General features: G+C 52.6%; 1 protein-coding gene across 7 annotated transcripts; it reads left to right on the top strand.

Moving 5' to 3' along the window:
- The first annotated feature begins 1,265 nt into the window (after nucleotides 1-1,265).
- On the top strand, nucleotides 1,266-25,087 carry ANKRD24 (ankyrin repeat domain 24). 7 transcript variants are annotated; one of them, XM_037505090.2, is made up of 22 exons: nucleotides 1,266-1,697; nucleotides 3,560-3,631; nucleotides 8,966-9,052; nucleotides 9,161-9,291; nucleotides 9,369-9,457; nucleotides 10,611-10,675; nucleotides 11,231-11,288; nucleotides 12,556-12,626; nucleotides 12,803-12,909; nucleotides 13,104-13,291; nucleotides 13,758-13,786; nucleotides 14,410-14,490; nucleotides 14,627-14,734; nucleotides 15,911-15,955; nucleotides 16,043-16,141; nucleotides 16,983-17,055; nucleotides 17,285-17,403; nucleotides 17,532-19,082; nucleotides 21,598-21,765; nucleotides 23,165-23,290; nucleotides 23,505-23,570; nucleotides 23,768-24,854. In XM_037505090.2, exons 2-22 carry the CDS (start codon nucleotides 3,596-3,598, stop codon nucleotides 23,843-23,845), a joined length of 3,375 nt encoding a protein of 1,124 aa, XP_037360987.1. In that variant the 5' UTR covers nucleotides 1,266-1,697; nucleotides 3,560-3,595; the 3' UTR covers nucleotides 23,846-24,854. The 7 variants fall into 7 exon arrangements, with proteins under 7 accessions (XP_037360987.1, XP_054549033.1, XP_054549034.1 ...); XM_054693058.1 differs by lacking the exons at nucleotides 1,266-1,697; nucleotides 3,560-3,631; nucleotides 23,768-24,854 and adding exons at nucleotides 8,116-8,197; nucleotides 24,862-25,087 and having other exon boundaries at nucleotides 8,948-9,052; XM_054693059.1 differs by lacking the exons at nucleotides 1,266-1,697; nucleotides 3,560-3,631; nucleotides 23,768-24,854 and adding exons at nucleotides 8,116-8,197; nucleotides 24,862-25,087.
- The last annotated feature ends 6 nt before the right edge of the window (nucleotides 25,088-25,093 follow it).

The raw sequence follows: 25,093 nt of genomic DNA on the forward strand, positions 1-25,093 counted from the left end.
CGCAGCAGACCTCTCCTGTCTCCCCGCTGCTCCCCTCAGCAGTGTACTTGGGTCAATCTGCCTGTTCTGTGCCCCACTCAGGTGAATCCTCTCCCCACCACTCCTCCCCACACCTCTGGCCTACACCCCAGTTCTTCTATGCGCAAAAAAAAAAATCTTAAAGGGCCTCCCCGGTGGCACAGCGGTTGAGCGCTGGGTTGCGAAGCTTCCCGCGGCCTCTGTGGCGCCGGTTCGATCCCCGGCTGCTCCCCAGCCATCTGAGGAGGGTCCCACATGGCGCGCAGACCTCTCCTGCCGCCCGCTGCTCCCCTCAGCAGTGTACTTCGGTCCTTCTGCCTGCTCTGCCCCCCGCTCTGGCTCTGGTGAATTCTCTCACCCTCCCGCGCTTCTGACTGTACCCAGTGCGTGTATAAACAAAAACAAATTAAATAAATAAATAAATGAAAAAAAAAACATGCCTCTATAAAATAAAAAAAAAAAAATCTTAAAAAAAAAAGTGAGGGGCAGAAACAATCAGCACCCTCATTCTCTTTTTTTACAAATTAGTGATGACACTTCACCTCCACACCCCCAGCCCATACCCCGCACCCTATGAGGACAGAGCCAGAGAGAAGGTACCCAGGCTCCTGCTTCCACTTCAAGGTTTTTTTTTCCGCTGAACATTTTGAGAAGCATGTAGTTACGACGCAGAGTACCTGTCGTGCGTGTGTGTGCGTATCCGGGGTGGGGTAATTTGGAGCCTGAGTGGGGAGGGTCTAGAACTCCACTCTAAATTATTTGAACTTTTTTAAAATTTATTTTTATTTTTAAGATTTACTTATTTATGCACACAAGAACTCAGGTACAGGCCAGAGTTGTGGGGGGTGAGAGGATTCACCAGAGAGAGAGTGGAGAGCAAAACAGGCGGATTGACCAAAGCACACTGCTGAGGGGAGCAGCAGGAGAGACAGGAGAGGTCTGCCGCGCCATGTGGGTTGCTCCCTGGCCAGGGATGGAGCTTGTGTTGCAGTGGCTGCAGATAGCTTCATAGGTTGCATCTTAACTCCTTGTGCCACCAGGGAGGCCCCTATTTGAACTTTTTTTAAAGATTTATTTATTTATATAAGAACTGGGGTACAGGCCAGAAGCGCGGGAGGGCAAGAGGATTCACCAGAGACAGAGCGGGGAGCAGAATAGGCAGGCGGACCAAAAACACTGCTGAGGGGAGCAGCAGGCGATACAGGAGAGGTCTGCCGCTCCATGTGGGCCTCTCCCTGGCCGGCTGGGAACTGAACCGACGCTGCAGAGGCTACGGACAGCTTCACAGCACTGCACTCAACCTGCTGAGCCACCAGGGAGGCCCTTATTTGAACATTTTTCAGGTGGATGCTAATTTCTTATAAGCAAAACACATCCAGACTGCACCAAGAAGCTAGAGAAACTCTCAAGGTCATGGGACTGGTTACCCTGAGAACTCATCGAGAAAACACGTGTTGCGCACCTACTATGTGCTAGAAAGATAACTGGAGAACACAGGTGTCACAGTGTGGCTGGTGATGGACACAAACAGGTGATGGGGCAATGGTGATTGGAGTGCAACGAGGGATGCAGAAAGCACCAGGCTGTGAGAATGTTCAGAGGAGGCACCTGACCCCACCTGGGGACATCAGGGAAGGCTTCCTGCAGAAGAGGGTATCATTGCAGCAAAGATCTGAAGAGTAAGTAGGAGTGAAATGGGGAGAATGAGCTTGTTGAGCGTGACAGAGGGTACAGAAAAGAGTGTTCTGGAGGGAACAGCAAGTGCCACTCTCTTGGGAGCAAAGTGGCTCATTTTAGAAACTGAAATGTGTCCAGTGATGATAGAGAACTATGTCTTCCCACCTGAGAGCCAGTTGGCCAACAGGCAGCCCACAGCCAGCCTGTCTCCTCCCTCTACTCATCCCCAGCCCCCTGGGGCTGCATCCGCCTAGAGCTGCTCAGAGCTGCTCAGGTGTCGTAACTGAGCTGGCTGAGCGGTCTGTGGCCCAACTGGGAGCTGTAACTGGAGCCAGCAGTGGGCACAGTGGCCTGGGGCTGGAGTCACTGGAACCGTGGGAGGTAGGAGAGGAAGGCGGTGAGGGAGGCCTGGGATGGAGGCTCCCCTTAGGACCTAAGTCTCCTTGCCCCTGAGCCCTGACATGTGGGGAAAAGGAGGGGCCAGTGTGGGTGCCCGCCATGCTAAGGAGCTACCCAGGCACCCTGACACGCACACACACTCGCTCATGCATGCACTTCCCACTTCCCAGCCTTTGGCCCTTTTTTCCTGCAGCTACCCTCCGTATCTTGTCTAGCCATCAGACTCTGCGTATGTATCATCACTTCTTCTAGAAACAGCTCCCAGGATGAGGGCACTGTCCCCTCCCCCAAGCCCACTGATTCCCTCTTGCCCAGGCAACCTGTGGGCTCCTCTCTTGGGTGTCTCTTGTTACGCCTGCTCTGGGTGTGATTGATACAGGTTTAACGAAAAGTGGGGTGGGTGGTAAGTGAAGGGTACACTGATTGGTGGAGCTGTGGATGGATGGATGGTAGATGGGTGGGTGTGTGGGTGTTGGATGGGTGGGTTTGTGGATAGATGGGCAGGTAGATGAATAGGTGGATGGATAGGTGGGCAGGTGGATGGGTGATGGGTGGATGGTGGGAAAAGCATGATGGGAGGGTACATGAGGATCAGTGAGAAGATGAGTTAGGTGGGCAAGTTGGTAGGTGTGAGCCGGTGGTGGATGGACAAGTGCTTGGGCAGGGTGGTGGATGCACAGGTAAGCAAATGGATGGGTAGACAGGTGGGAAGATGACTTGGGGAAATCATGGGCAGGTGGATGGGTGAAGGGCATAACTTCACAGAAATCTCACTCAGACATAGGAAGAAATTCCTAACCACACAGCTGGCAAAACACCCCCTTGAATTATCCCCTGCCTGATCTCCATAGCCACTCAGAACGTGATAGAGGACACAGTGGACAGACATGTGTACACCATGCTTGTGACTGCATGTGTGCAACAGCTTGCAGGCATCACCCCAGACCTCCATTCGCTCCCTGCTGTCACACATGCAGAACCTGGAGTAGGGGATCTTCATGCAAGGATGTCCTCCATTCATTCAAGAAACATGCCTTTGTGTTAAATGTCCTCAACTCTGGGCTTGGCCACCAAGGAGCCCCTAACTGTCCAGGAGGACAGAAGCAGCCATACTTCCTTCTGTGGAACCAGGGCTTAATCTACCTGGGTAACAGGAAATACCAATAAGGCACACTTATTGAGCACCTACTGTTTGCCAGGCCCTATGCTAGAAACCTCACTGAAAATTGACGAGGAGTTGGTAAAGAGGGGATTATCTCCCTGATTTTAGGGATGAGGGAAGTGCAATTCAGAGAGGGCAAGTGACTTGCCAAAGGACAAACAGCAGTTAGGAGATGGGGTAGGTCTGTGTCCTGCGCTAGGGGCTGGCATGGCCCAGGGAGGAGGAAGTGGTCCATTTGGGGAGAAGAAGGTAGTGACTCTCAGCCCACAGGACTGATGTTTCTCACTCCCTTCTGTTCTCCAGGTTACCTGGGGAGAGCAGAAACTCCAGACACTGGCCATGAAAACTCTCCGGGCACGATTCAAGAAGACAGAGGTGAGTCTGAGCCACTGAGATGCCAGAGGCCGTCCAACATTAGGTCCCTTTCCCCCGGGCACTGGCTGAAGATCCACTGGCTGTTGGACCATTGTCCTTCTCCCCGTGTCAGATTCTTTTGGCAGCTTCATTATGAACCTGCTTAAAACTCTTCCATGGCTCCCCAGGAAGAGCACCCATAGGTTCAGATCTGTGCCCTGAAGCCTCTGTCCACCTTCCCTTCCTTTGCTCTCTACTGCCCCCTGACCCCTCACTGCTTCCTGTTCAAGCTTTCCAGCCCCTTAGCCTCTGGCCAGGCTGCTCCCTCTACCTGGAACGCCCTGTCAGGGCATTAAAGCCCATCAAGCCCTCTGCATCCTTTCCAGTTTGGCTCCCACACAGCAAATCTCTGGCATCAGCTGCCGAGACCACTTGCTTTTCTGAGAACTTACTTTCTCGGAGTCCTTCATGTGTTGCTTTTGAGTTTTTATTCAGCAAATATTTGTATCAGGTGCTGTTCTAGGCACACAGGAAACAGCAGTGAATAGGACAGACATACCCCTATACTCACAGCGTGGACAGCAAAGTAAGGAATGTGGACACCAATAAGATAAATACTTGAAAAGGCAAATTTTGTGCCATGGAGATGAATAAGGCAAAAGAATTGGACTACCCTTGGCAGTGGCAATGGTTGCAATTTTTAAGTAGGTTATTAAGAAAGGGCTCGCCAAGCTGATAATAGTGCAGAGATCAGAAGGGAAAGAGGGGGTCATGTGTACTTTTGCAGGAGTTGCCTTCCAGGTAGAGGGATCAGCTAGTACAAAGGCCCTGAGGTGAGATTGTTAGGGGGAAAAGGGACGGGTTGCTCTATAACAAGATCAAGCTGGCTTCCCTTGCAGCCTCATCTCACACTCTGAACACCCAGAGAGCAATGTTTTGTCTTCCCCACTCCCTCCAGGCACCCCAAGTCCTTGCCAATGTGCAGGCCAGTCCAGGGCACAGATTGTGAGAACCGAAGTAAAGATTCACATTCAGTGTGGGGCAGCCAGCCTTCCTGAGTGCCCCTTTGTGACTGGCCTCCACTTAACAGTCCAAGGAATCCGGGGTTCTGAGAGGTTAACTGACTTCTCCCGGTCACAAAATGAAGTGCCAGTGCCTGTGATTCAAACCCATGCATGCTGACTTCAGAGCCCTTGGTCTCTCCACCACACAATACAGCCTTTCCATGCACAGACAAGACCCAGAGCAATCACAGGGGGCTGCCTGAAGGAGGCAGCACTGGAGTGAAGCCTGGGAGAAAAGGGAAAATTCAGACAAGTGAAGGCACACAGGTTGGGGTGGGGACCAGTGTGGGCAAATTTTTGGAGGCTGACAGGTTGATTCAGGGCCCTAATGGAAGATGAGCAGGTGCTAGGAGTCACTGAAAATCAAAAAGAGGGACGGTGCAACAAGCCTCATTTTAAAGGCAGGCAGCTCTGACTTCAAATCCTTCCTCTGCCCCTACTAGCTGGGTGACTAGGTCTGTCACCACCCAGTTGTCACCTCTGTCAGCCTTTCCAATGTCTTTATTTTTAGTATTTATTCATTTAAACCACCCTTTTCACTTTATTAATACTTCAAATTTCATTTTTAGAAATTTAGTGTTGTCGAGTTTGTATTTATTTCATCTGGTTTTTGTTTTTATTTATTTGTTTTCAAACACTATAGGGAGCTGACCCTGTGTTTTGCAGATGTCAGTTCATTTAAGCCTCCTGTGATATGGGGTTGAACTTTCAGTTACACCCCCACTTCATAGCTGAGGAAAGGAGGCCCAGAGTATTGAAGGGGTTTGCTCTAGCTCTCACAGCTGGGAAATGAGACACCTGCCTTCCTTAGGGCTGTGTCATTAAGAAGAACACAGGGGAGTGCAATGATTGGAGGGGGGAGGGGGAAGGGAGGGGACCAAGGTGGGGGGTTAGGGAGGGAGGGAGACTGTTCCTATTTCCCCCCCAAGAATTCCCAAGAAGTCAGTTGTTAAATTTCAAAAGCAGAATGACGTTGAAAGCAAATCCATCCAAAAGTGTGTGCAGCTACAAAATAAAAATAAGACACCTAATTTGGGACAAGGGTGTATTTAGTAGGTACATGGCAGACAGTCAAGGTCAAGGGGGGGTGAGAGGCGGCAGGTGTGAGGGCCTGGGGCCTGGGGTGTATCAGGTGTCTGGGTGGGCTGAGGCAGTGTTTGCTTCCAGCGGGGAGGAGCCCAGGGTGGCAGTGGCAGCAGATGAGAGGCCTGGGGGTGGGGGTGGAGGGAAGCATGCCCTCCACCCTCCCTCGCTTCCCCTGTGCTCCCCATGCCAGCTCACTGTGCCCCCCCACCCTCCTGGCTCCAGTTTCTCAGACGGCAGCTGGAGTCGGGTTCAGGCTTTTGTTCAGTTCCCCCAAGGGAAGAAAGCACACCCCGTGACCGCAGAGGTCCACTCATTGTCTCTTTGGACCTTTTATTCCCCTATCAGCACACACAGACCAGCCCCCTGCCCTGCCGCCAGCCCGTCCCGCCGGCTCCTTCCTATTCTTCAATGCCAGCCTTTCCTTCCAGCCCCTGTCAGGATACTTGTTCTGAGCCTTCTTGGGTTCTCCCTGGACTCAGTTTTTCATCCATAAGATAGAAGTTAGCTGGTGCCCTGGGCCTAGGCTCTGGATTTCCTGCCTTTATTTCAGGTTTTATAAAAGCCTCATGGGTAAGAGATTGGGGTTCTTTTAGATTCATAGACTCCCAGTGCTTTAATGCTTCCTGGGATCTCTCTCCTATTTCTATTCTCCAGAGTCACTGCTATGTCTTACATTCATTCAACACATATGACTGAGGTCCTACTGTGTGCCAGGCTTACTGGCAATCCTGACTTTAGGGACCCACACTCGGAAGGGCCATGTTTGATTTAATGCTCTGTTCTTACTGTCTTGACATCTTTAATAATTTTAACCAGGGCCCCCACATTTTCTTTTTACACTGGGCCCTAGAGTCTCTAACTCGTTCCGCTGCAGATAGATAAGGCAGTGACCGAGACCGAAGTCCCTGCAAGTAGGGAGACATTAAAGGGGAGAAACCAAGAGGAGACAGAATATTTTCAAACAGGTACATAGTAGGATCTCAGGTGTTGGTATGAATGAAGAAGGAAAAACAAGTCCTAGTTAGGGGCTAGAGAGTGACCAGGGGTGGCCAGAGAAGACCCAAAGAGGTGTCTACCAGTGCAGACAGCAGTAATGGAATCAGCCATGTGGACCATTTGGGAGGAGCAGGTGCTCCTGTAGAGGTCACACCAAAGGCAAAGCCTGGAGGTGGGACGAGGCAGCTTGACCAGGCAGGAGGCTGCTGTGGCAGGATGGGTCGGCCCAGTGGGAAGGAGGAGGAGAGTATGAGCTCAGAGATGATAGTGGGACCATTTTGAGCAGGGGTGGGCAAGTTTTTTCTCTAAGGGCCAGACAGTAAATGTTTGTGCTTTGTAGGCCAATTGGTCTCGACTTCACCATTGCGGCTGGTCGTCACTGAGCTCTAGTGCCAGGCACCAGGAGGACAAATGGACTGAAATGATTTAAATTTGTGTAGCTCAGAGCTTGGCCTTGGGAGTGGTTCATTAACTCAGCAAACATTTACCAACTCCCGCACTCTTGCCCAGAGGTGACAGGCCCTGGGCCTGGGCGGCCTCAGCCAGGCTGTCCTCTCAAGGGACTCCCAGTCTGAGGTACACAGACCCACCATCCCCTTAAGCCACTCTGTGAGTGATTTAACTGAGCACTTACTATGTCGTTCGAGCCCAGAGTTCAGTATGAGATACGCATGTGGATCCAGCTATGTCTTTCTTGGATAGGTGAACCGCAGCTTAGTAATAACACACTTGCTGTGTGCACCTGCTGACTGCACACTTGCTGTGTGCCAGGCACTACTTCGCCGCCAGTTATCTCCCTCAGGCCTCCTAGTAACCCTCTGCAGTAGGTACAGTTTGTTATGAAACCCATTTCCTGGAGGAGGAAAGTGAAATGCACATCAGGTAAGTATCTTGGCTGAGTCCCCTAAATACCGGGGACAGAGGAGGCGGTACAGAGGGTGGACGGGAGTTCCAATTCAGGTTTTTGGAACTGCACAGTCCCACTGGCGGATGAGTGAATAAATGAATGAATGAATGATTGCATGAGTGAGCTACAGCCTGGGTGGCAGGGTGGGCAGTGGAGGGCTCTGTGTATCCAGGGCCCAGGCCCACTCACCGAGGATCCCTCCTGGCCAGATCCACAGAGCGTTGGAGATAGACCCAGCGGGCACTGGAGGTGGGGGTGTGCTCTTGGCCTCCTCCCAGCGGCAAGTCAGGTCTGGCCAGGGCGGCGCCCCTCCTCCAGGTCCAGGTCCCCATCGGGCACATCCCTCACCCCGTGGGGGAGGGGCCGTGGGGGAGCAGGTGGGGCGCTCCCTGGAGGGGGCGGCGCTGGCGGGGCAGGACCACTTGGTGGCCAGGCTGCCGAGCTCTGGCAGCGCCTGCCCCTCCCTGGGCCCCTCTGGCCGGCGCCCTGGACGCCATGAAGCAGCTGTGCCTGTGCGCCGCCACCTCCTTCGCGGTAGGGCCGGGGGAAGGGGCGCGGGCGGGTGGGCTGGCCCTGCCTCTCCACTCCCTGCGAGAACCAATCCCCCAACCCTGGAAGGAGGCGCTGGGAGGGAGGTGGTGAGGGGGCGGGGTGGGAAACAGAGGTTGCGGGAATGGCTGGGACATTTGGGGAGACAGTTTTGCGAACTGAACAGATGACATTTAGAATTTAGAGGGCATTTGGGGGGACACATTTTATATGGGATCGCTTGGGGGAGATTGTACGTTAAGAATACAGTTTCAGAGACCATTTTGCGGGGTTTAGGGGGAGGACATTTTTGAGACCGATGATGAGGGTCATTTGGGGCTATGATTTTGGAGGACATTCAGGAATTTGGGGGAGACAGTTTGGGATGCAATATAGGCTAAGATTTTGGGTGAAGAACACTGAGGACATTTGGGGGACAACTGGTTTTTTCAGCATAAGGATAAATGGCAGGGAACGGTTCTGAGGGACACTTAAGGAACCCTCTGAAGGTGTCCTGTGGGAAGACTCTGGAAGGTTGTGGAGAAGGACATGGGGCGGCGTGAGTGTCTGGGAGGGCGGGGTTGTTGGGAAGGTGGTTGCTCAGTAAGGGCACGTCCTGGGACAACTTTTGGGAAGGAGGCACTGGGGCTGATTGGGGAATGGTTTCGAGGGACATTGCTGGCAGTGGGGCCGCAGACCTGGAGACAGATGCTGGGGGGGCGCAGGCTTGGGGGAAGCTGCCAGAACCCCACCCAGGACCACCTCCCACTGCAGCTGCGGCTCAGCCCCACTGACCTAGGCTCCTGCCCACCCTGCGGCCCCTGCCCCATCCCGAAGCCTGCAGCCAGAGGCAGGCGCCAGGCAAGTGCCCAGGGGTGGGTGGATGGAGAGAGCTCAGAGCCCCTGCTGGGGGAGTGGGGAGGGGGCAGTGGCCACCTGGGCCCACGCTCCTCTGGGTGTGCCCTGCAGAGCCAGGACTGGGGCAAAAGCGATGAGCGGCTGCTGCAGGCTGTGGAGAGCAACGACTCGGCACGGGTGGCCGCCCTCATCTCTCGCAAGGGCCTGGTGCCAACGAAGCTGGACCCCGAGGGCAAGTCTGCGTGAGTGCCCACCCCCTGGGGGTGTGATGGCTGAGTGGTGGCCACTCTGTGGCTGACCCCTGATCTCTGACCTCCAGGTTCCACCTGGCAGCCATGAGGGGTGCAGCCAGCTGTCTGGAGGTCATGCTGGCACATGGCACCAACGTCATGAGCACAGATGGGGCAGGTAGTACCCATGGGACCCTGGGGAGGGAGGACGGGCTCAGACCAGGTGCCCAACCAGACGGTCCAGCCACTCCCTGATTCATAAACTGGGTATCCTGCTTATCAAAGGGGTTCTGTTCAGTGCCCCCAGGGAGGCACTGGGGCATGTCAGGCTGCAGTGCTCAAGGACAGAGACCATGGCTGGCACCAAGCAAGGTGAGTTAATTTGTGGGTAGGAGTAACTGGAAGAAGTTGGCGCAAAGGAGTATCTGATCTTGAAAAGTATCTGATCTTGAGAAGTATATACAGACATGAGAGTAACAAGTAGAGTTTGGGGGAGTAACTGAGGTACAGGAGTAGCTGGGATTTAGAAGTAGCTGAAGCTCTGGGAGTAGCTAGGATAAAGGAGAATCTGGGTGTGTGACTTAACAAGGGACCTGAGGAAATAAATGAGAATTCATGGCCAAAGGGAATAGTCAGAGCTCAGGGGGTAACTAGACATGGGATGACATAGCTTTAGGGCAATAAGCATAGTGCGCAGGGTGGATGCAGTAGTCGGAGGTTCTAGACAGGAATACAGCTGGAACATGGAATAGCAAGGGTATGTGGATTAGCAGGAATACATAAAACAACTGAGGATTCTGAAGGGTAACACTGGAGCTTTGGCGTATAGTCATGCATCACTTGGTGTTTTGCTCAGTGGCGTATATGGCAGTGCATGTATGGACAGTGTATATGATGGGGAGTCCCAGGAGGCTCTACCCTCTGACCTAGGTGTGGAGTCTGCTGTATCCTCTAGTTTGTGCAGTTATACTCTATGACACTTGCACAATGACAAAATCACCTGCTGATGATTTTCTCAAAATGTATTCCTGTTGTTATGTGACACATGACTATAATTGAGCATGTAGAGTAGCTGGGGACAGAGGAGTAGCTGGAGCCGTAGGACTTGAGGGGAGGGTAGGTGTGAGGGTAGCTGAGATGAAATTGTGACACTGATCAGATGGAGAGTCTTTGACCACAGGGAGCAGCACAGTTTTGAAACTCTCTGGACCTTGGGGACTTGCTACAACAGATGCAGGGAAACGAACTCATCACAAATAGTTGACACAGGTCTGGGGAGCAGCCAGAAGCTCCTGGAGTATCTAGAGCCCTAGAAAATCTCTTCCTTTCAGGTTACAATGCCCTCCACTTGGCCGCCAAGTATGGACACCCAGAGTGCTTGAAGCAACTGCTACAGGTCATTCTCTTGTCTCAGATACTCCTTGAAGCCTAGATAATCCCACCCTTTAACCTCAATACTCCTTTGCTTTGGCTACTCCTGAGTTCCAGCAATTTCCTGAACTCTCAGGTACTCCCTAAATCCTAGATATTCCATGATCCCTTTTACTTCTGAGCCCCAACTACTCCCTGGACAGCCAGATACTCCCCTGACTGTCCAGGTCCTTTCCACAGCCAAGATATATTCCTGTTATCAGATATTTCCTGGGCCCCAGCTTCTCCCCAAATCCCAACTTTCATAGTCAAAGCCATTCTCAGAGCTTACATGTATTCCTCAAACTCCCAGATGCTCCTCGGTTCCCAGCTAGTCCTTCTTTCTTAACAACTTTCACTAAAGCAAAGACAGTTGCTCAGAGGGCTGGTAAGGAGATGGGCTCCATAGAGCAGGTGGTCAGGGTTTGGGGTGAGGCAAGGAACCTGAAATACAGCAGACCCCAAGGAGGGGGCAGTCCTAGAGAAATCAGGCAATGAAGGCTGATGGCACTGCTCCAATGATCTGCCCCTCTGTCCGCAGGCCTCCTGTTTGGTGGACATTGTGGACAGCAGCGGGTGGACAGCCCTGCACCATGCAGGTGGGTGCAGCCCAACCTTGCCCTGCCCACCATGGGCCAGGGAGTGTGAGGCTTGGAGGTTCTTCTGCCAGGGGGCCTTCTCCACGTGAAAACAATGCAGGGGGTAGGGGTGTCATTTCCTTAGAGGAACCCCTAGGAAACCTCAGGAAGGTCAGAGCTCCCAGCAGCTTCAGAATCTACTGCAAACGCCTTCCCTTAGGGAAGAAAAGGGACCCATGCACTTGAGCTAGAAGCCAGTCCAGCCTCTGTCCACTGGCCTGTGAATTTGGAGAATGACCTTCACTATGATTCAAGAAATGTTTGTCCTTTGGGGAACACAGGATAAATTTGGGTTGGCTTTGAGGTTTTTGTTGGTTTAAAATTTTCCTGCAGGGCCTCCCCTGGTGGTGCAGCGGTTGAGCGCTGGGCTGCGAGGCTGCCCGTAGCCTCTGCAGCGCTGGTTCATTCCCTGGCCACTGGCGAGGGTCCCACTAAATAAATAAATACATACATACATACATAAAATTTTCCTGCAGTTGGAGTGTGCTGTCACCTAGTGGCGGTGATGCCTTTGGTCAAACTAAGCACATTGATTTTTTTTTTTTTTACTCAGTATTTATTGAGCATCTGCTATGTTGAGCATTGGGATTACAGCAGCAAACAAAATCTCATTTCCCCTTGGGCACACAGCAGGTATCCACATGGGGTCTGTAGATTTCTCTAGCAATACCTTGCACAAAGTCCTTTCCCTCTGGGCTGTGGACATACATGCCACACCATCCCCCACTTCCTTCATTTTACCAAACTGTTTCCCACCCCTGGACCCTCGCATGTGCCATAACCTCCACATCCCCCTCTTACCTTCAGAGCTCAGAACTCAGATCAAACCTTGAGAAGCTTTCCCAGCCTCAGCTGACATCTGCTTCTTCCAGTAAATATTAACACTTTCTGTGTGAGAGTTTGGCACATAGTAGGTACACAATAAATAATGAAAATCAGTTAAAAGTTCCATCTTAAAAGGGAAGCATGATAAGATGTGAAAAGAGCTTGGGACTAGGAGTTAGCAGACCTGGGTCTCAACTGTGGTTGTTTCTGACTCTACGGGGTCATCATAGGCCTGGCTGGACCTCAGTTACTTCATCTGTGCACTGGGAGTCATAACTGTTACTGATTTTCCAGGGGAGGTGGGAATTTCTTATGAAATAAAGAATAAGAATCACACTCAGGCAGAAGGCCCCCAGAAAATGCCTAAGCCCTCCCCCCCGACTCCCTGCTTCTCTTTTTCCAGCGGCCGGTGGCTGCATCTCCTGCTCAGAAATCCTCTGCTCCTTCAAGGCACATCTAAATCCTCGAGATCGCGTGAGTCTCTGGGATCTCTTTGGGAAAGACACTGTACGCTGCCACCAAGGGGCAACATTCCAGGCACTCTTTTAAAAGTGTGGAAAGGTTTGGAGTGGAGCTCAGGGGAAGTCATGAAGGTTTCCTCAACTTCTCATGCCTTGTCTCATCCCTTTTCCGAACCTCTCCCACCCCAGTCAGGTACAACACCCCTTATCATAGCAGCTCAGATGTGTCACACAGATCTGTGCCGCCTTCTCCTGCAGCAGGGGGCTGCTGCAAATGACCAGGACTTGCAGGGCAGGTGAGTATTTTTCCTCTAGCCGGTCCATGGTGTGCTGTGACCTTGGGCAAGTCTCCTATGGGGTTGGGGGGAGGGCGGGGCGGGGGTGGGAAGGGATCTAGTTGGTCTTCTTCCCCCACCCCAGTCCCGGGTGTTGAGGAGGGCGTGGGGTTTGAGGATGTCCTCACCACCTCAGTAGCCCCCTCTCCTGGTAGGACGGCCCTGATGCTGGCCTGCGAGAGGGCCAGTCCGGAAACAGTAGAGGTGCTGCTGCAGGGCGGGGCCCAGCCGGGCATCACCGACGCACTGGGCCAGGATGCTGCTCACTATGGTGCCCTAGCTGGGGACAAACTCATCCTACACCTCCTACAGGAGGCGGCCCAGCGCCCCTCACCACCCAGCGGTATGCAAGTCCCGCCTCAAGCATTTTCAAGCACCCCTACCTCCTTCTAGGCAGTTTCTTGTCACCCCTTTTTCTCTCTACTGTGGATGCTTTCCAGGTGTCACTATCTGTTGCATTATAGGAGGTTTCATGGCTTCCCTGACCCTATTCAGGACAGTTTCAAGGAGCTCAAGAGCTTTTAGGGGTCCACTCTGCTTCCTTAGGTCACTCTGCTTCAGATCTTTGCCTTTCCCTAAGAAGTGGCACCATCCTGGAGATGCCACTGTCCTCTCCTTTGGAGAGTTTCGACTACCCTTTATCATCATTCTGCTGAAGCGATTGATTCCTCCTTTAAAATTCCTGATTCTCTGGGAGTTGGGAGTTCCCCCCAAAGATCCCTAGGTATCTAATGCCCTTCCTATCACTGAAAATGAGTCCCTAGGTCAGAGACCCTGACCCTGCTTCCTTCTCTCTTCTGCCCTCCTAGAGGATGACTCAGGCGAGGCATCATCTCAGGTATGAATCTCTAAGCAGTGAAAGAGCCCCTTTCCCTGTGCACCGACCACCTTACCCATGCCCCAAGCTTGGTGGGAAGAGAAGGAAGAAATGGACTTGTGCCCCAGGATTATGAACTGGGAGAATCTGTTTGGGAAGAATGGTACCTTCAGGGTATGCTGTCACCAAGTGGCAGCAGCATCCACAACATAATTCCCAGAACTGGGTGAGAACACTAGGGGATATGGGGCCTGGAGTTGTGTGTGTGGGGGGGGGCGCGGTAGAGAGGTTGCAGTTGCTGAGGGCTGGTTTAGTCAGAGGAAGCAGATTTGGCCTCTTCTCTTTCCCAGTTCCACAGGGAAAAGAAACTTACAGATAATCTGGTTTAGCTGAGGGAAGTACCAAGGCATGGAGAGGGATAGAGAGTAAAGAATAAGATCTGGAATGCTCAGGGAATGTGGCCTCATGCCCTTATATGCAGGCACAATTGAAGACCAGAGAGAGGCAGAGACTTGCTCAGAATCACACAGAAAGCGAGGGCAGAGTTGGGGTTGGTGACTGATAGTAGGCTGCCTGGGTTGTCTGGTGGTTTATTTGGGTGGGAGGTGGGTGTGTCCCCCAGTGTCCCCTTCACCCCGCCCCAGAACTCTGTGTCCAGTCATGAAAAGCGAGGAGGTCCCAAGAAGCGGAAGGCACCTCAGCCCCCTGCCAGCACCCCTATGCCGGTGAGAGATGCCCTAGCCGTAGGGGGAGTAGTGGGAGGCTCCCAGGCAGAAGGGGGAGGAACCTCTGGTGAAGGCATCAGAGGGGACAATCCATAGACCTCATCTAAAGGCGGGGGTCCCCGGGTGGGGAGAACAGGATGATCGAGATGCCTATGAGGAGATTGTGCGGCTGCGACAAGAGAAGGGCCGCCTGCTGCAGAAGATCCGGGGTCTGGAGCAGCACCAGCAACGAAGGAAGCAGGAGGTGAGGAGCAGGAGAGACAAAGGCCTGGGACTAAGCCTGGGGCAGGATGCACTTCTAGGGAAAGGACGCCCCCACCTCTCCAGACTTTCTTCTCCCTCTCTCTGCCTCGCTCTGCTCCAGTCACACAGGTCTCCTTGCTGCAGCACAGCAGGCATGGTCCTGCCCCAGGACCTTTGCGCAGACTGTGCCTCTGTCTGGAATGCTCTCCTTTCAGATGTCCCTGTGGCAACTTCCTGCACTTCCTTTAGATCTTTGCTCAAAAGATCCCTTGTGAAAGACCCCTCCTTTGCCCATCTTATTTAAAACTGTAACATCTTCCTCCATACTCACTTCCCAGCTCTCTTTATTTTTATTCAAAATGCTTATTGCTATTGGACATAGCATTTTTTTAATTCCTATTCACCCATTGGACTGTAGGCACACAAGGACGGACATGGCTCACAGTAGATGCCTGATAATTATAAGATAAACAAATAGTTGAGTGAATGAATGAATGAAGTAGTGGCATAAAATAGGCAATCAATAAAAATGTTTGGGTAGGGGCTCCCTGGTGGCACAAGGGGTTAAGTATCAGCACAATAAAGCTATCCACAGCCACTGCAGCATGAGTTCGATCCCCGGACAGGGAGCTACCCACATGGTACAGCAGACTTCTGCTGTCTTGCCTGCTGCTCCCCTCAGCAGTATTTCAGTGGATCCATCTGTTCTGCTCCCCACTCTATCTCCGGTGAATCCTCTCACCCTGCCCCCCCCACCTCTGGCCTATACCCCAGTTTTTGGATGCATAAATAAAATGCATCTTTATAAAACAATGGGCAGAATGGTACCTGGCACACAGTAGGCACTCAACAAATAGTAATGAAGTATGATATCTGCACACAGTAGGTGCTCAGTAGTAAATGCTTAGTAACATATGAGCAGATAGAACAGTGACTGGCATATAGTAGGTGCTCAATTACTTAGCAATGATTGGGTGAGCAGATCAGTGCCTGGCAAAGAGTAGGTGCTTTGTAATTTCCTGTGGAGCAAGTAAGGGCACAGCAATGCTGGGTGTGCACCTGTGAATGCTACGGAGGGCTGCTAAGCCCAAGTTAAGCAGAGGAGACGTTCCCCCCTCACACCCCGCCAACTCGCGCACCCAGCCCAGAAACAAGCCCTTTCTCCTCTTCTTATCAGCTGCCAGAGGCAGAGGCCAGCTCCCTCCACAGCCTGGAGAGACAGGTAGGTGGAAGGTGGGGGAAGTGGGAACCCAACTCTCCATTGTTCCCTCCTGGAGGCCAGCTGAGCCTTGTGTCGCCCTCCTCCCAGGTGCAAGAGCTGCAGCAGCTGCTGGCAGAGAAGCAGGAGGAGAAGGAGAGTCTGGGGCGAGAGGTGGAAAGTTTGCAGAGCCGACTCTCTCTGATGGAGGTAGGTGTGCACTATGCGAGGAAGTGGGGTACAAGGCTGTGCCTGTGTCATGATGACCATGGTAATACACATGCTTACACACATGCAGACACACACAACAGCAAACATGCCATCATACAGGCAACACATACACATAATGCATTTTTTTTTTTTGTGGGACCCTCGCCGGTGGCCGGGGATTGAACTGGCGCTGCAGAGGCTGCGGGCAGCCTCGCAACCCAGTGCTCAACCACTGCACCACCAGGGGAGGCCCAACACACACACGTAATGGACACTTCTCAAAACGTACTGTAACACATGTACACGCGGATGGACAACCACGCTCATGTACCTGTAGTCTTATCTGCACATGCAGCAGGTAAATGCCCCTAACCACGCAGCAAACACATCTGTGAATGCAGAATTACACATACACGAACATCACATACACGGGAGAGGCCGCAGTGGTGCGCACACGCTCATCATGCAGCCACAGATGCAAAGCCACATAAATATGCACATGTGGTACACACATGCCTGCAGACACTCTGGGTGCCACGTAACCTCGACACTGAAGGCCCAGTGTGAGGGTGCACCCCACCATCTCGGAGCTCTATGCACCCACACTGCATGTGTGACCCACGTGGTTGGGGTCGTGGTTACGCACCGGGGAAGCTGGGAAGCTCCTGGCACATAGTAGGTGCTTAATAAATCCCTGTGGGCCAAGAAAGCCATTCCATTGCCTGTGGGGAGTCAAAAAGACATTCGAACACTTCCATTCACTCCAGATTCTTGGGTGGGGGGGCAAAGGGGGGAGGGGTGGGGCCAGGACCCTGAACAGAACCCTGGCCCTCACCCACAGAATGAGCGGGAGAACACCAGCTATGATGTAGCCACCCTGCAGGACGAGGAGGGTGAGCTGCCTGACTTTCCAGGTGAGCCCCACCCACCGCCCTGCCCTCATCCCTCCCCAGCCCCCCACCCTCCTTGTCTCAGGGGCCCTGGGAGCTGGGGACTTGACCCACACATATGGACATTGTTGTGGGGGGTTGGCCCATCTTCCCAAGCCTGCCTGTCCTGGGGGCCCTGACTCATGGCTCTAGATCCCCAGTGCTCGTCCCCTGCAGCCTGGGACCCCAAAGACTGACTCTGTATCCCTGCTAGGGGCAGAGGCACTGCACTCCAAGCGACTAAGCCCATCATCCCAGGACCTCTTGGCCTCGCTGCGGGAGCAGGTGGCCACACTGACCAGACAGAACCAGGAACTTATGGAGAAGGTCCAGGTGGGGAAACTGAGGCCCAAAGAGTAGGGCGGGGCAGATCTGAGCATCCCAGTGCTTGTGTGGGAACGTTGCTGAGTGTGTGGGCAGGGGAGGTGCATGGCCACCCTTTTGTCCCCCTACCTTCCCAGATCCTAGAGAACTTCGAGAAGGATGAGATGGAGGCAGATGGCTTGGCTGAGGTCATACCTCTGGCCCTTTATGACTCCCTCCGGGCTGAATTTGACCAGCTGCGCAGGGAGCACACAGAGGCCCTGCGGGCACTGGAGCAACAGGAAGCACAGGAGTCTCCCAGAGAAGAGGAGACAGCCCTTGGGGAGCACAGTGGCACAGGAGCGAAGACCACCAGAAATGGGACAATGGAAACAGAACTTGAAGGCACCTCAGCAACAGAAACCAAAGTTAATGGAGTGGAGACTACCGAAGAGGAGGCCGCAGGGGTGAAAACAACAGAACCTGGGACTTTAGAAGCAGCATCCACAGGGGCTGAGCCCACAGAAACAAAGTCCATGGATGCCGAGTCCACAGAAGCAGAGGGTATTGGAGCTGAGGCCTTGGAAACAAAAGTCAGTGGGGCTGAGGTCACAGAAATGAGAGCCCTCGATCCAGACAGAGGACACCCAGATGCAGAGGCCATGGGAGCAGAGGCCACACACATGAAGGCAGAGGAGCCAGATATGAAGGCCCCTGGAGTGGGCGCTGTGGAAACAGAGCTCACGCGCACAGAGACCGTGAACGTGGAACCCAAGGACACAAAGGCCGTGAGAGAGGAGGCCACAGCCCCCGGCTTCCCCGCTGACCCTGCCCTACACCCTGGTGCGGCCGAGGCCTCGGAAAAGTTGCAGGCAGAACTTGAGACCAGGATCCGTGCCTTGGAGGAGGCGCTCCGGCAGCGGGAGCGGGAGGCAGCTGCTGAGCTGGAAGCAGCCCGTGGCCAGTGCGAGGCTGCGGAGGCCGAGGCTGGCCGGCTGCGGGAGCAAGTGCGTGAGGCCGAGGGCGTTGGGGTCAGCAGGGCTTGCGGTGGTGACACAGTCCAACTTCGGGCGGCCCTGGAGCAGGCCCGGGAGGACCTTCGAGCGAGGGACTCCCGCCTCCGAGAGCTGGAGGCCACCTCTGCCTGGCTGGATGAAGCCCGGGCTGGCCGGCTGCTGGCAGAGGAGGAGGCCCGGGGCCTGCGGGCAGAGCTGGCCCAACAGGAGGAGGTAAGGCTGGAGCAGAGCCGGGAGCTGGAGGTGCTACGGGCGCAGCTGGCCGCTGCCACGGCTACAGGGGAACAGCATCGGGTGGCAGCTGCCGAACTGGGCCAAGCCCGGGATGCAGCTGAGGCCCGAGCTGCTGAGCTGGCCATAGCCTGTGAGGAGGCTCGAAGGGGCCTGGCAGAGCTGCGGGAGGTCTCTGAGGCCCTCCGCCAGTCAACAGTGCCGGCTGCTGAGCACCACCAGCTGCAGGAGGAGGCCCTTGAGCTGCGGGGTCGGGCAGCCAGCCTGGAGCAGGAAGTGGTAGCCACAGGCAAGGAGACTGCCCGGCTGCGGGCAGAGCTGGAGCGGGAACGTGTGGGCAGCGTGGCCCGCTTGGAGCATGACCGCATCGTCAAAGCACTGCAGGCCGATGTGGCCCGACTAGAGGGGCAGCTGGAGGAGCTGGGACGGCGCCACGAGAAGACCAGCGCTGAGGTCTTTCAGGTGAGAATGACTGGACTCCCACCCAGCACACCCACTTGGTCTGTTTGAACCCTGAAAACATGGGATGTTTTGACCCCATCTTTTTTTTTTAATGTTTAGTGCTTTTTTGTGATCTGTTCATAAAACCTTTGCATAACTCAAGGTCATAGAGGTAGTTTTTTATGTTTTATTTTTTATTTTAAAGATTTATTTATGCATACAAGAACTAGGGTACAGGCCAGAGGTATAGGGGGTGAGAGGATTCACCAGAGACAGAGTGGGGAACAGAACAGGTTGATCCACTGAAATACACTGCTGAGGGAAGCAGCGGGCGAGACAGGAGAGGTCTGCCGCGCCATATAGGTCAGCTTCCTGGATGGGGACCATGGAATCAAACTCATGCTGTAGTGGCTGGCGATAGCTTGACAATGCTGTCTTTAACTCCTGCGCCACCAGGGAGGCCCCATCTTTTATGGTTTTTTTTGGTTGTTGTTAAGATTTATTTATTTATGCATACAAGAGCTGGAGTACAGGCCAGAGATGTGGGGGGGACAATTCACCAGAGACAGAGTGGGGAACAAAACAGGCAGACTGATTGAAATACACTGCTGAGGGGAGCAACAGGCAAGGCAGGAGAGGTCCGCTGCACCATGTGGGTTTCTCTCTGGCCGGCCAGGGTTCGAACTTGTGCTACAGAGGCTGCGGATTGCTTCATAGTACGGTGCTTAACCGCTTGCGCCTCCAGGAGGCCCCCGTCTTTTATGTTTTAAAGCAATAAAACTTATTGCTTTAGTTTCATATTCACCTCTATGCATCATCTCCAATGTGGCTGTATGGTGTGAGGTAGGATCATTTTTGTAAGTAGTACTTGGACCTTTTGCCTGATGTTTTTTACTAATGTCCATTTTCTCTGGTGGTCAAAATGACCCTGTGGTTTTTTCCAACTGGCTGTCTTGACCTTGGCATTTAATCTTGTGATCATTTTTGACACTTTTATTCACTCTGCAGGAGAGCATTATGCACAGGGAGTTTTGATCTAATTATTTTAACCTTACCGATTTTGATGCTGAGTTTTCTTTGCTTTTTTAAAGCTCAAGGGATATTTTTTGGTCCCTTATGATGGAACTTTTGACTCCTATCTCTTGTCTTAGGAAAATAACAACAAAAACTGGCAGCTGTTTCAGCAAATCTGAATAAAAAACTATGTTCACAGTCATCAGGAAGGCATTTTCCTCTCAGCTTCTGTTTACTCACCTGTATAATGGAAATAATACCCTGCCTAATCCTGTCATGAAAATTAAATGCTTTAAATGACAGAGCACAGTGACAGTACAATCCATAAATGACAGCCAGATTGTTCTTTTTCCCAAGAACATGTTATTTTAAGTCAGTTAAATCCTAGATCTACTTCCTACAGTTCACAACCTGAGTATGCCCATCTTCATATTTATTTTCTAAATTTTACTTTCCTTGTGATCCTGTCTTTTGGGGATCAATTTTACAAGTTTGATCTTATTCATTGGTTTAGGTTTTTTTTATTATTATTGTTAATGTGTAGTCAATCTGCACTACACATCAGAACATCTAATTATTGTCCATTTTCCCCCTGGAGCTATTTTTTCTGTAAGGACCAATGTATCCTGTCCTTTTGCCCTCCCTGATAAAATTTTTCAAATCTAATGCAGTCTTGATATTTTTGTGAAAATGTAGCCATCAGCTTTTGGACATCTGTTTGCTTTTTATCCAGTTTTTCTGTTTTCCCTACATTTTGCTAGAAATCTACAAACCCTCACACCATTAGCAGATAAAAGAAATCCCTGATGATAATGGTGATACTGTTTTTTCTAATTAATTTATTTATTTATTTATTTTGCATGTAAGAACAGGAGTATAGGCCACAGGTGTGGGGGGTGGTGAGAGGATTCACCAGAGACAGAGTGGGGAGCAGAACAGGCAATTTACTGAAATACACTGCTAAAGGGAACAGCAGGTGAGACAAGAGAGGTCTGCTGTGCCATGCCTGGATCAGCTCCCTGGCCGGGGCTCGAACTCAGGCCATGGCTATGATAGTGCTGAGATTTAACTCCTAGGCCACCAGGGAGGCCCCTATAATGGCAATAATGTTAATGATAGTAAGTAACAGCAGCAATATTGTCACCAACTCAAATGTAGTACTTCCTGTGTACCAAGCATCATAGGACCAAGCACTATTCTAAAGCATTTTCAAGTATTTACTCATTTTACCCTCACAAGCACCCTGTGAGTCGGGGGCTGCTATTACCCTCATTTTTATAAGAGGAGACACTGAGGTTAAGTCACTTGTCTAAGGCAACACAGCTGGTGGGCCAGAGGTGCTTGGCAGGGGTAGAATGTTTATAGTGCCCAGGGGAATCCAGAATTTCCCTGAGTCACACTCCTCAAGTCAAAACAAGCTTGAACATCCTTTGGCCAAGATAGAAGAGTCAGAGGAACTCTATGTTCCAGACATTTTTGGGGTCCAAATGTCTTTAGGATCACACATGGGCTTGGGCCACAGGTGCAGCGGGAGGCACTGTTCATGAAGAGTGAGAGGCACGCGGCTGAGGCCCAGCTGGCCACGGCAGAGCAGCAGCTTCGGGGACTGCGTACCGAGGCAGAGCGGGCACGCCAGGCCCAGAGCCGTGCACAGGAGGCCCTGGACAGGGCCAAGGAGAAAGACAAGAAGGTGTGTTCCTCTTTTTCTATGCTCAGTCAGGCGGCCCCTATTCAACGGAGGTTGGGGTGACCCTAAGAATGGCCCAGCTGAAAGAGTACTGGGGAACCGGCCCACTTTCCAAATGGTCGTCTGAGGTACAGAGAGGCGAAGCCATGTACCCAAGGACAGACAGCCTGCTCTGGTCCAGCCAGGATTCAAACCCAGATTTCCAAGTTCTGTCCTTAAATAATACAAATGACGGTAGTAGCAGACTATGCATCTTGAGTGGGTGTTTTTCACATAGTATTATTTTTAATCATCTTACAACGCTATGAGCCACACAGCATTTATATCCCCACTTTCCAGATTAGCAAACTTAGGCTCCAGGAGGCCGAGTGAGTCACCCAGCATATCACTGGACAGTGGGTGTAACCCACCAATCCCCAGGGGAGTCCCCTAGCTCACTGTATGATGTTGGACAAGTCACTTCATGTCTCGGAATCTCAGTTTCCAACTCTAAAATAAAAATAAAACTAAAAAAAATAAAAATAAAAATAAAACTGTGGTAGGGATTATGGTTTATTTGTAGCAGAATTATTTTCTGTTGCTGCTATCATTTGGGGCCAGGTCATTCATTCTCTGTGGGGAGTCGATCCCTCCCTCTCAATGCCAGGCACACACCCAGTCATGACAGCCACAGATGTCTCCAGACATGACCCTTGGGGAAGGAGCAGATTCCTTTTTAGTAGAGAACCTCTGTTCTGTAGTTACAATAAAGCCCAGCATTTGCTGAATGCCTGCTCTAGGCCAGGCCCAGCTTCAACATGACTCTGTTTAGAGTTCTGGTAACCTACAAAGGTCAGTGTTCTAGGGGAACACTGAGCCTTAGATGGGTTCATTTAACCCAAATCTCCAATGGTCAACGGGTAGGGAGGGATTCAAACCCAGGGCTGTCTGACCCCAGCCCCGCCAGGCCAGGCTGCTTCTACCCTCTTATTCCATCAGCCTCCACTTTCCAGAGAATGCCAGAGAGGATGTGACAGCATTGGCCACGTTTACTGTAAAGGGCTAGATGGGCCATATTTTTGGCTCTTGGGGCAGATGTTACTCAACTCTGCCCTTGCGTCAGGAAAGCACCCATGGATGACATGTAAACGAGTGGGCGTGGCGAGGAAGCAAGTATGTTTTAGGCATGCACACAGAAATGTGATTTTGACGTAACTGTCACATGTCGCCAAATATGGTTCTTCTTTGACTCCTTTCCCCCCACCCAATTAAGAACGTGGCAGCCATTTTTAGCTCACGGACCAGACTTGGCCCACAGACCAGGTGCTGCCTCCACGGGAATGCCTTGCAAGCCTCTCTGAGGAGGCCGCCATCCCCCATTCCTGGCCTTGGTGACCACTGACACCCCCCCTCTCCACCCCAGATCACAGAACTATCTAAGGAAGTCTTCAGCCTTAAAGAGGCCCTGAAGGACCAGCCAGCAGCCCCAGCACCCCCGGAAGTGGATGCCCTCCGTGGCCAAGTGAAGGCTCTGCAGGAGCAGCTGGAGGTACAACCCCTGCCAGGCTCGGGGCAGGGTGCCAGGAGATGGGCTGGTGGCAGGCATGGCTGGGAAACAGCTCAGTATTTTAGCACACTGTGCGTGACAGCAAAATAGGAGCTCAGGGTGCGAGGGGGACGTTTTGACGTGTCTGGGGGTGGAGGAATTTCCTGTTTTTTTGTTGTTGTTGTTTTTTTCTGAGCACCCCTCCCCCACCCCACAGGAGGCTGTCAGAGACCACAGTGCAGTGGTGGCCTTGTATCGGAGCCACCTCCTCTATGCCATCCAGGTGAGTCACCCCTCCCAACCACCTCTCTGCCCCAGCACGGTCCCCGCCTGGCTTTGGGAACACTACTGCTGGTCTCTGGGTCTCACTCTCCCCATCTGAATGGTGGGGGGCTGGTCATGGGTGAGGGTCATGGCTTCCAGGGTTGGGGAGTGGAATGGAGAAGTTTGGGCAGGAGCGTCCAGGCTTTCTTAACCCAGGGTCAGATGGATGAAGACGTGCAGCGGATTCTGAGCCAGATCTTACAGATGCAAAGACTTCAGGCTCAGGGGCGCTGAGCACAGAGCACTGATGTCCTCCTTGGCTCCACCCTCGCTCCTCCCGCCCCACACTGGGGTGTCCAGCAAGCACTCTGACTGTCCACTTGCAGCCTGGGCCCCTTCCTGACTCTCTAGCTGTCTCCACCGGGGATCCCCACTGGTCTATCTAGACCCCACCCTGACCCCGACCCCTATCTCCCCCACTGGAGAACCCGAGTCCCCTACCCCACAGGTTCCACTCCAGGAATAAAAGCTCACAGTGCACAGGACCAAAGCAAGCGTGTGGCATGATTGCTGGGCTCCCACTGCAAGGAAGGAGGTGGCCAGAGCAGGGATTAAGAATTAGGGTGATTGCCAAAATCTCATTCCCTAAAACACAATTTAAACAGTCAAAATAGACTCTAAAAAATTCACAATGAATAAAGTATGTCAGGACAGGATGCGACTTCATGACCCGGCTGGATGGGAGAGTCCCAGCTCTGCCTCCCAGCCTCTGAAACCCCCCAAGGGATTCCTGGCTCTTTCCTTGGGAGGGGAAGGAAGGGGAGTCAGTAGGTGCTGCTAACCCCCTCCCCCATGAATGTGGCCTGTCCCCAGGTTTCCTTGAGCTTCCAGAGCAGAAATCACATGGGGGGTGGGGAATGTGCCTGTCCACTGAGGGGCTGGCAATCCAGGTCTTGTGTTTGCTTCGGGGTCTCTGGTCTGGGTGCAAAGCACAGCCAGCAACAGTGGGGCTGCCTCTATGGTCTTAGAGCAAAGGGCTCTTGCCATGTAGGTGCCTGGGCCCCTATGCACCCTGGTCTTTATCTCTCTCTCTCTGTCTCTGTCTCTGTTTCTCTGTGTGTGTGTCTTTTGTTTCTGCCTATTTCTCATGGTCTCCCATCTCTGTTTCTCTCTTGTCTCTGTATCTCTGTCTCTGTTTTCCTATCTCTGTATCTGTTTCCATTTCCCTCCCCTTTTATCTGTCTCTCTCTCCCCTCCCTGTCCCACTGTCTTCCTTATGTCACCCCTCTGGGGTTTCCCCCTCGCTGTAGCCCGGAAGGAAGGACGGGATGACAGGCCATGCTGGGAAAGGCCTCAGCTTCTCCCTTTTTTGGCTGCCTCTCTCCGCCCCCCTTGGGACCTTCCATACCACGTACCCAGGGGAGGGCCTGACGGCCTGGAGACACTCAGTCATTGCTAGACTCTCTGCGGCCCCACAGACCAACTGAACCAGATCCAGGGAAGGGGAAGTGGGGGGCCTTAGCAGAGAGCTGGGCGGAACTT

Source organism: Talpa occidentalis, unplaced genomic scaffold, assembly GCF_014898055.3.
Source record: "Talpa occidentalis isolate TD23 unplaced genomic scaffold, MPIMG_talOcc4v2.1 talOcc4.12, whole genome shotgun sequence".
NCBI classification, from domain to species: domain Eukaryota; kingdom Metazoa; phylum Chordata; class Mammalia; order Eulipotyphla; family Talpidae; genus Talpa; species Talpa occidentalis.

Excerpts from the sequence above, each read along its gene's own strand:
- ANKRD24 (XM_054693057.1), top strand. The coding sequence starts at position 8,741 with ATGGGGCGGCGTGAGTGTCTGGGAGGGCGGGGTTGTTGGGAAGGTGGT. Across the intron at positions 9,292-9,368 it reads GACCCCGAGGGCAAGTCTGC|GTTCCACCTGGCAGCCATGA; the intron begins GTGAGTGCCCAC and ends TCTGACCTCCAG. Across the intron at positions 23,291-23,504 it reads CTCTGCAGGAGCAGCTGGAG|GAGGCTGTCAGAGACCACAG; the intron begins GTACAACCCCTG and ends CCCACCCCACAG.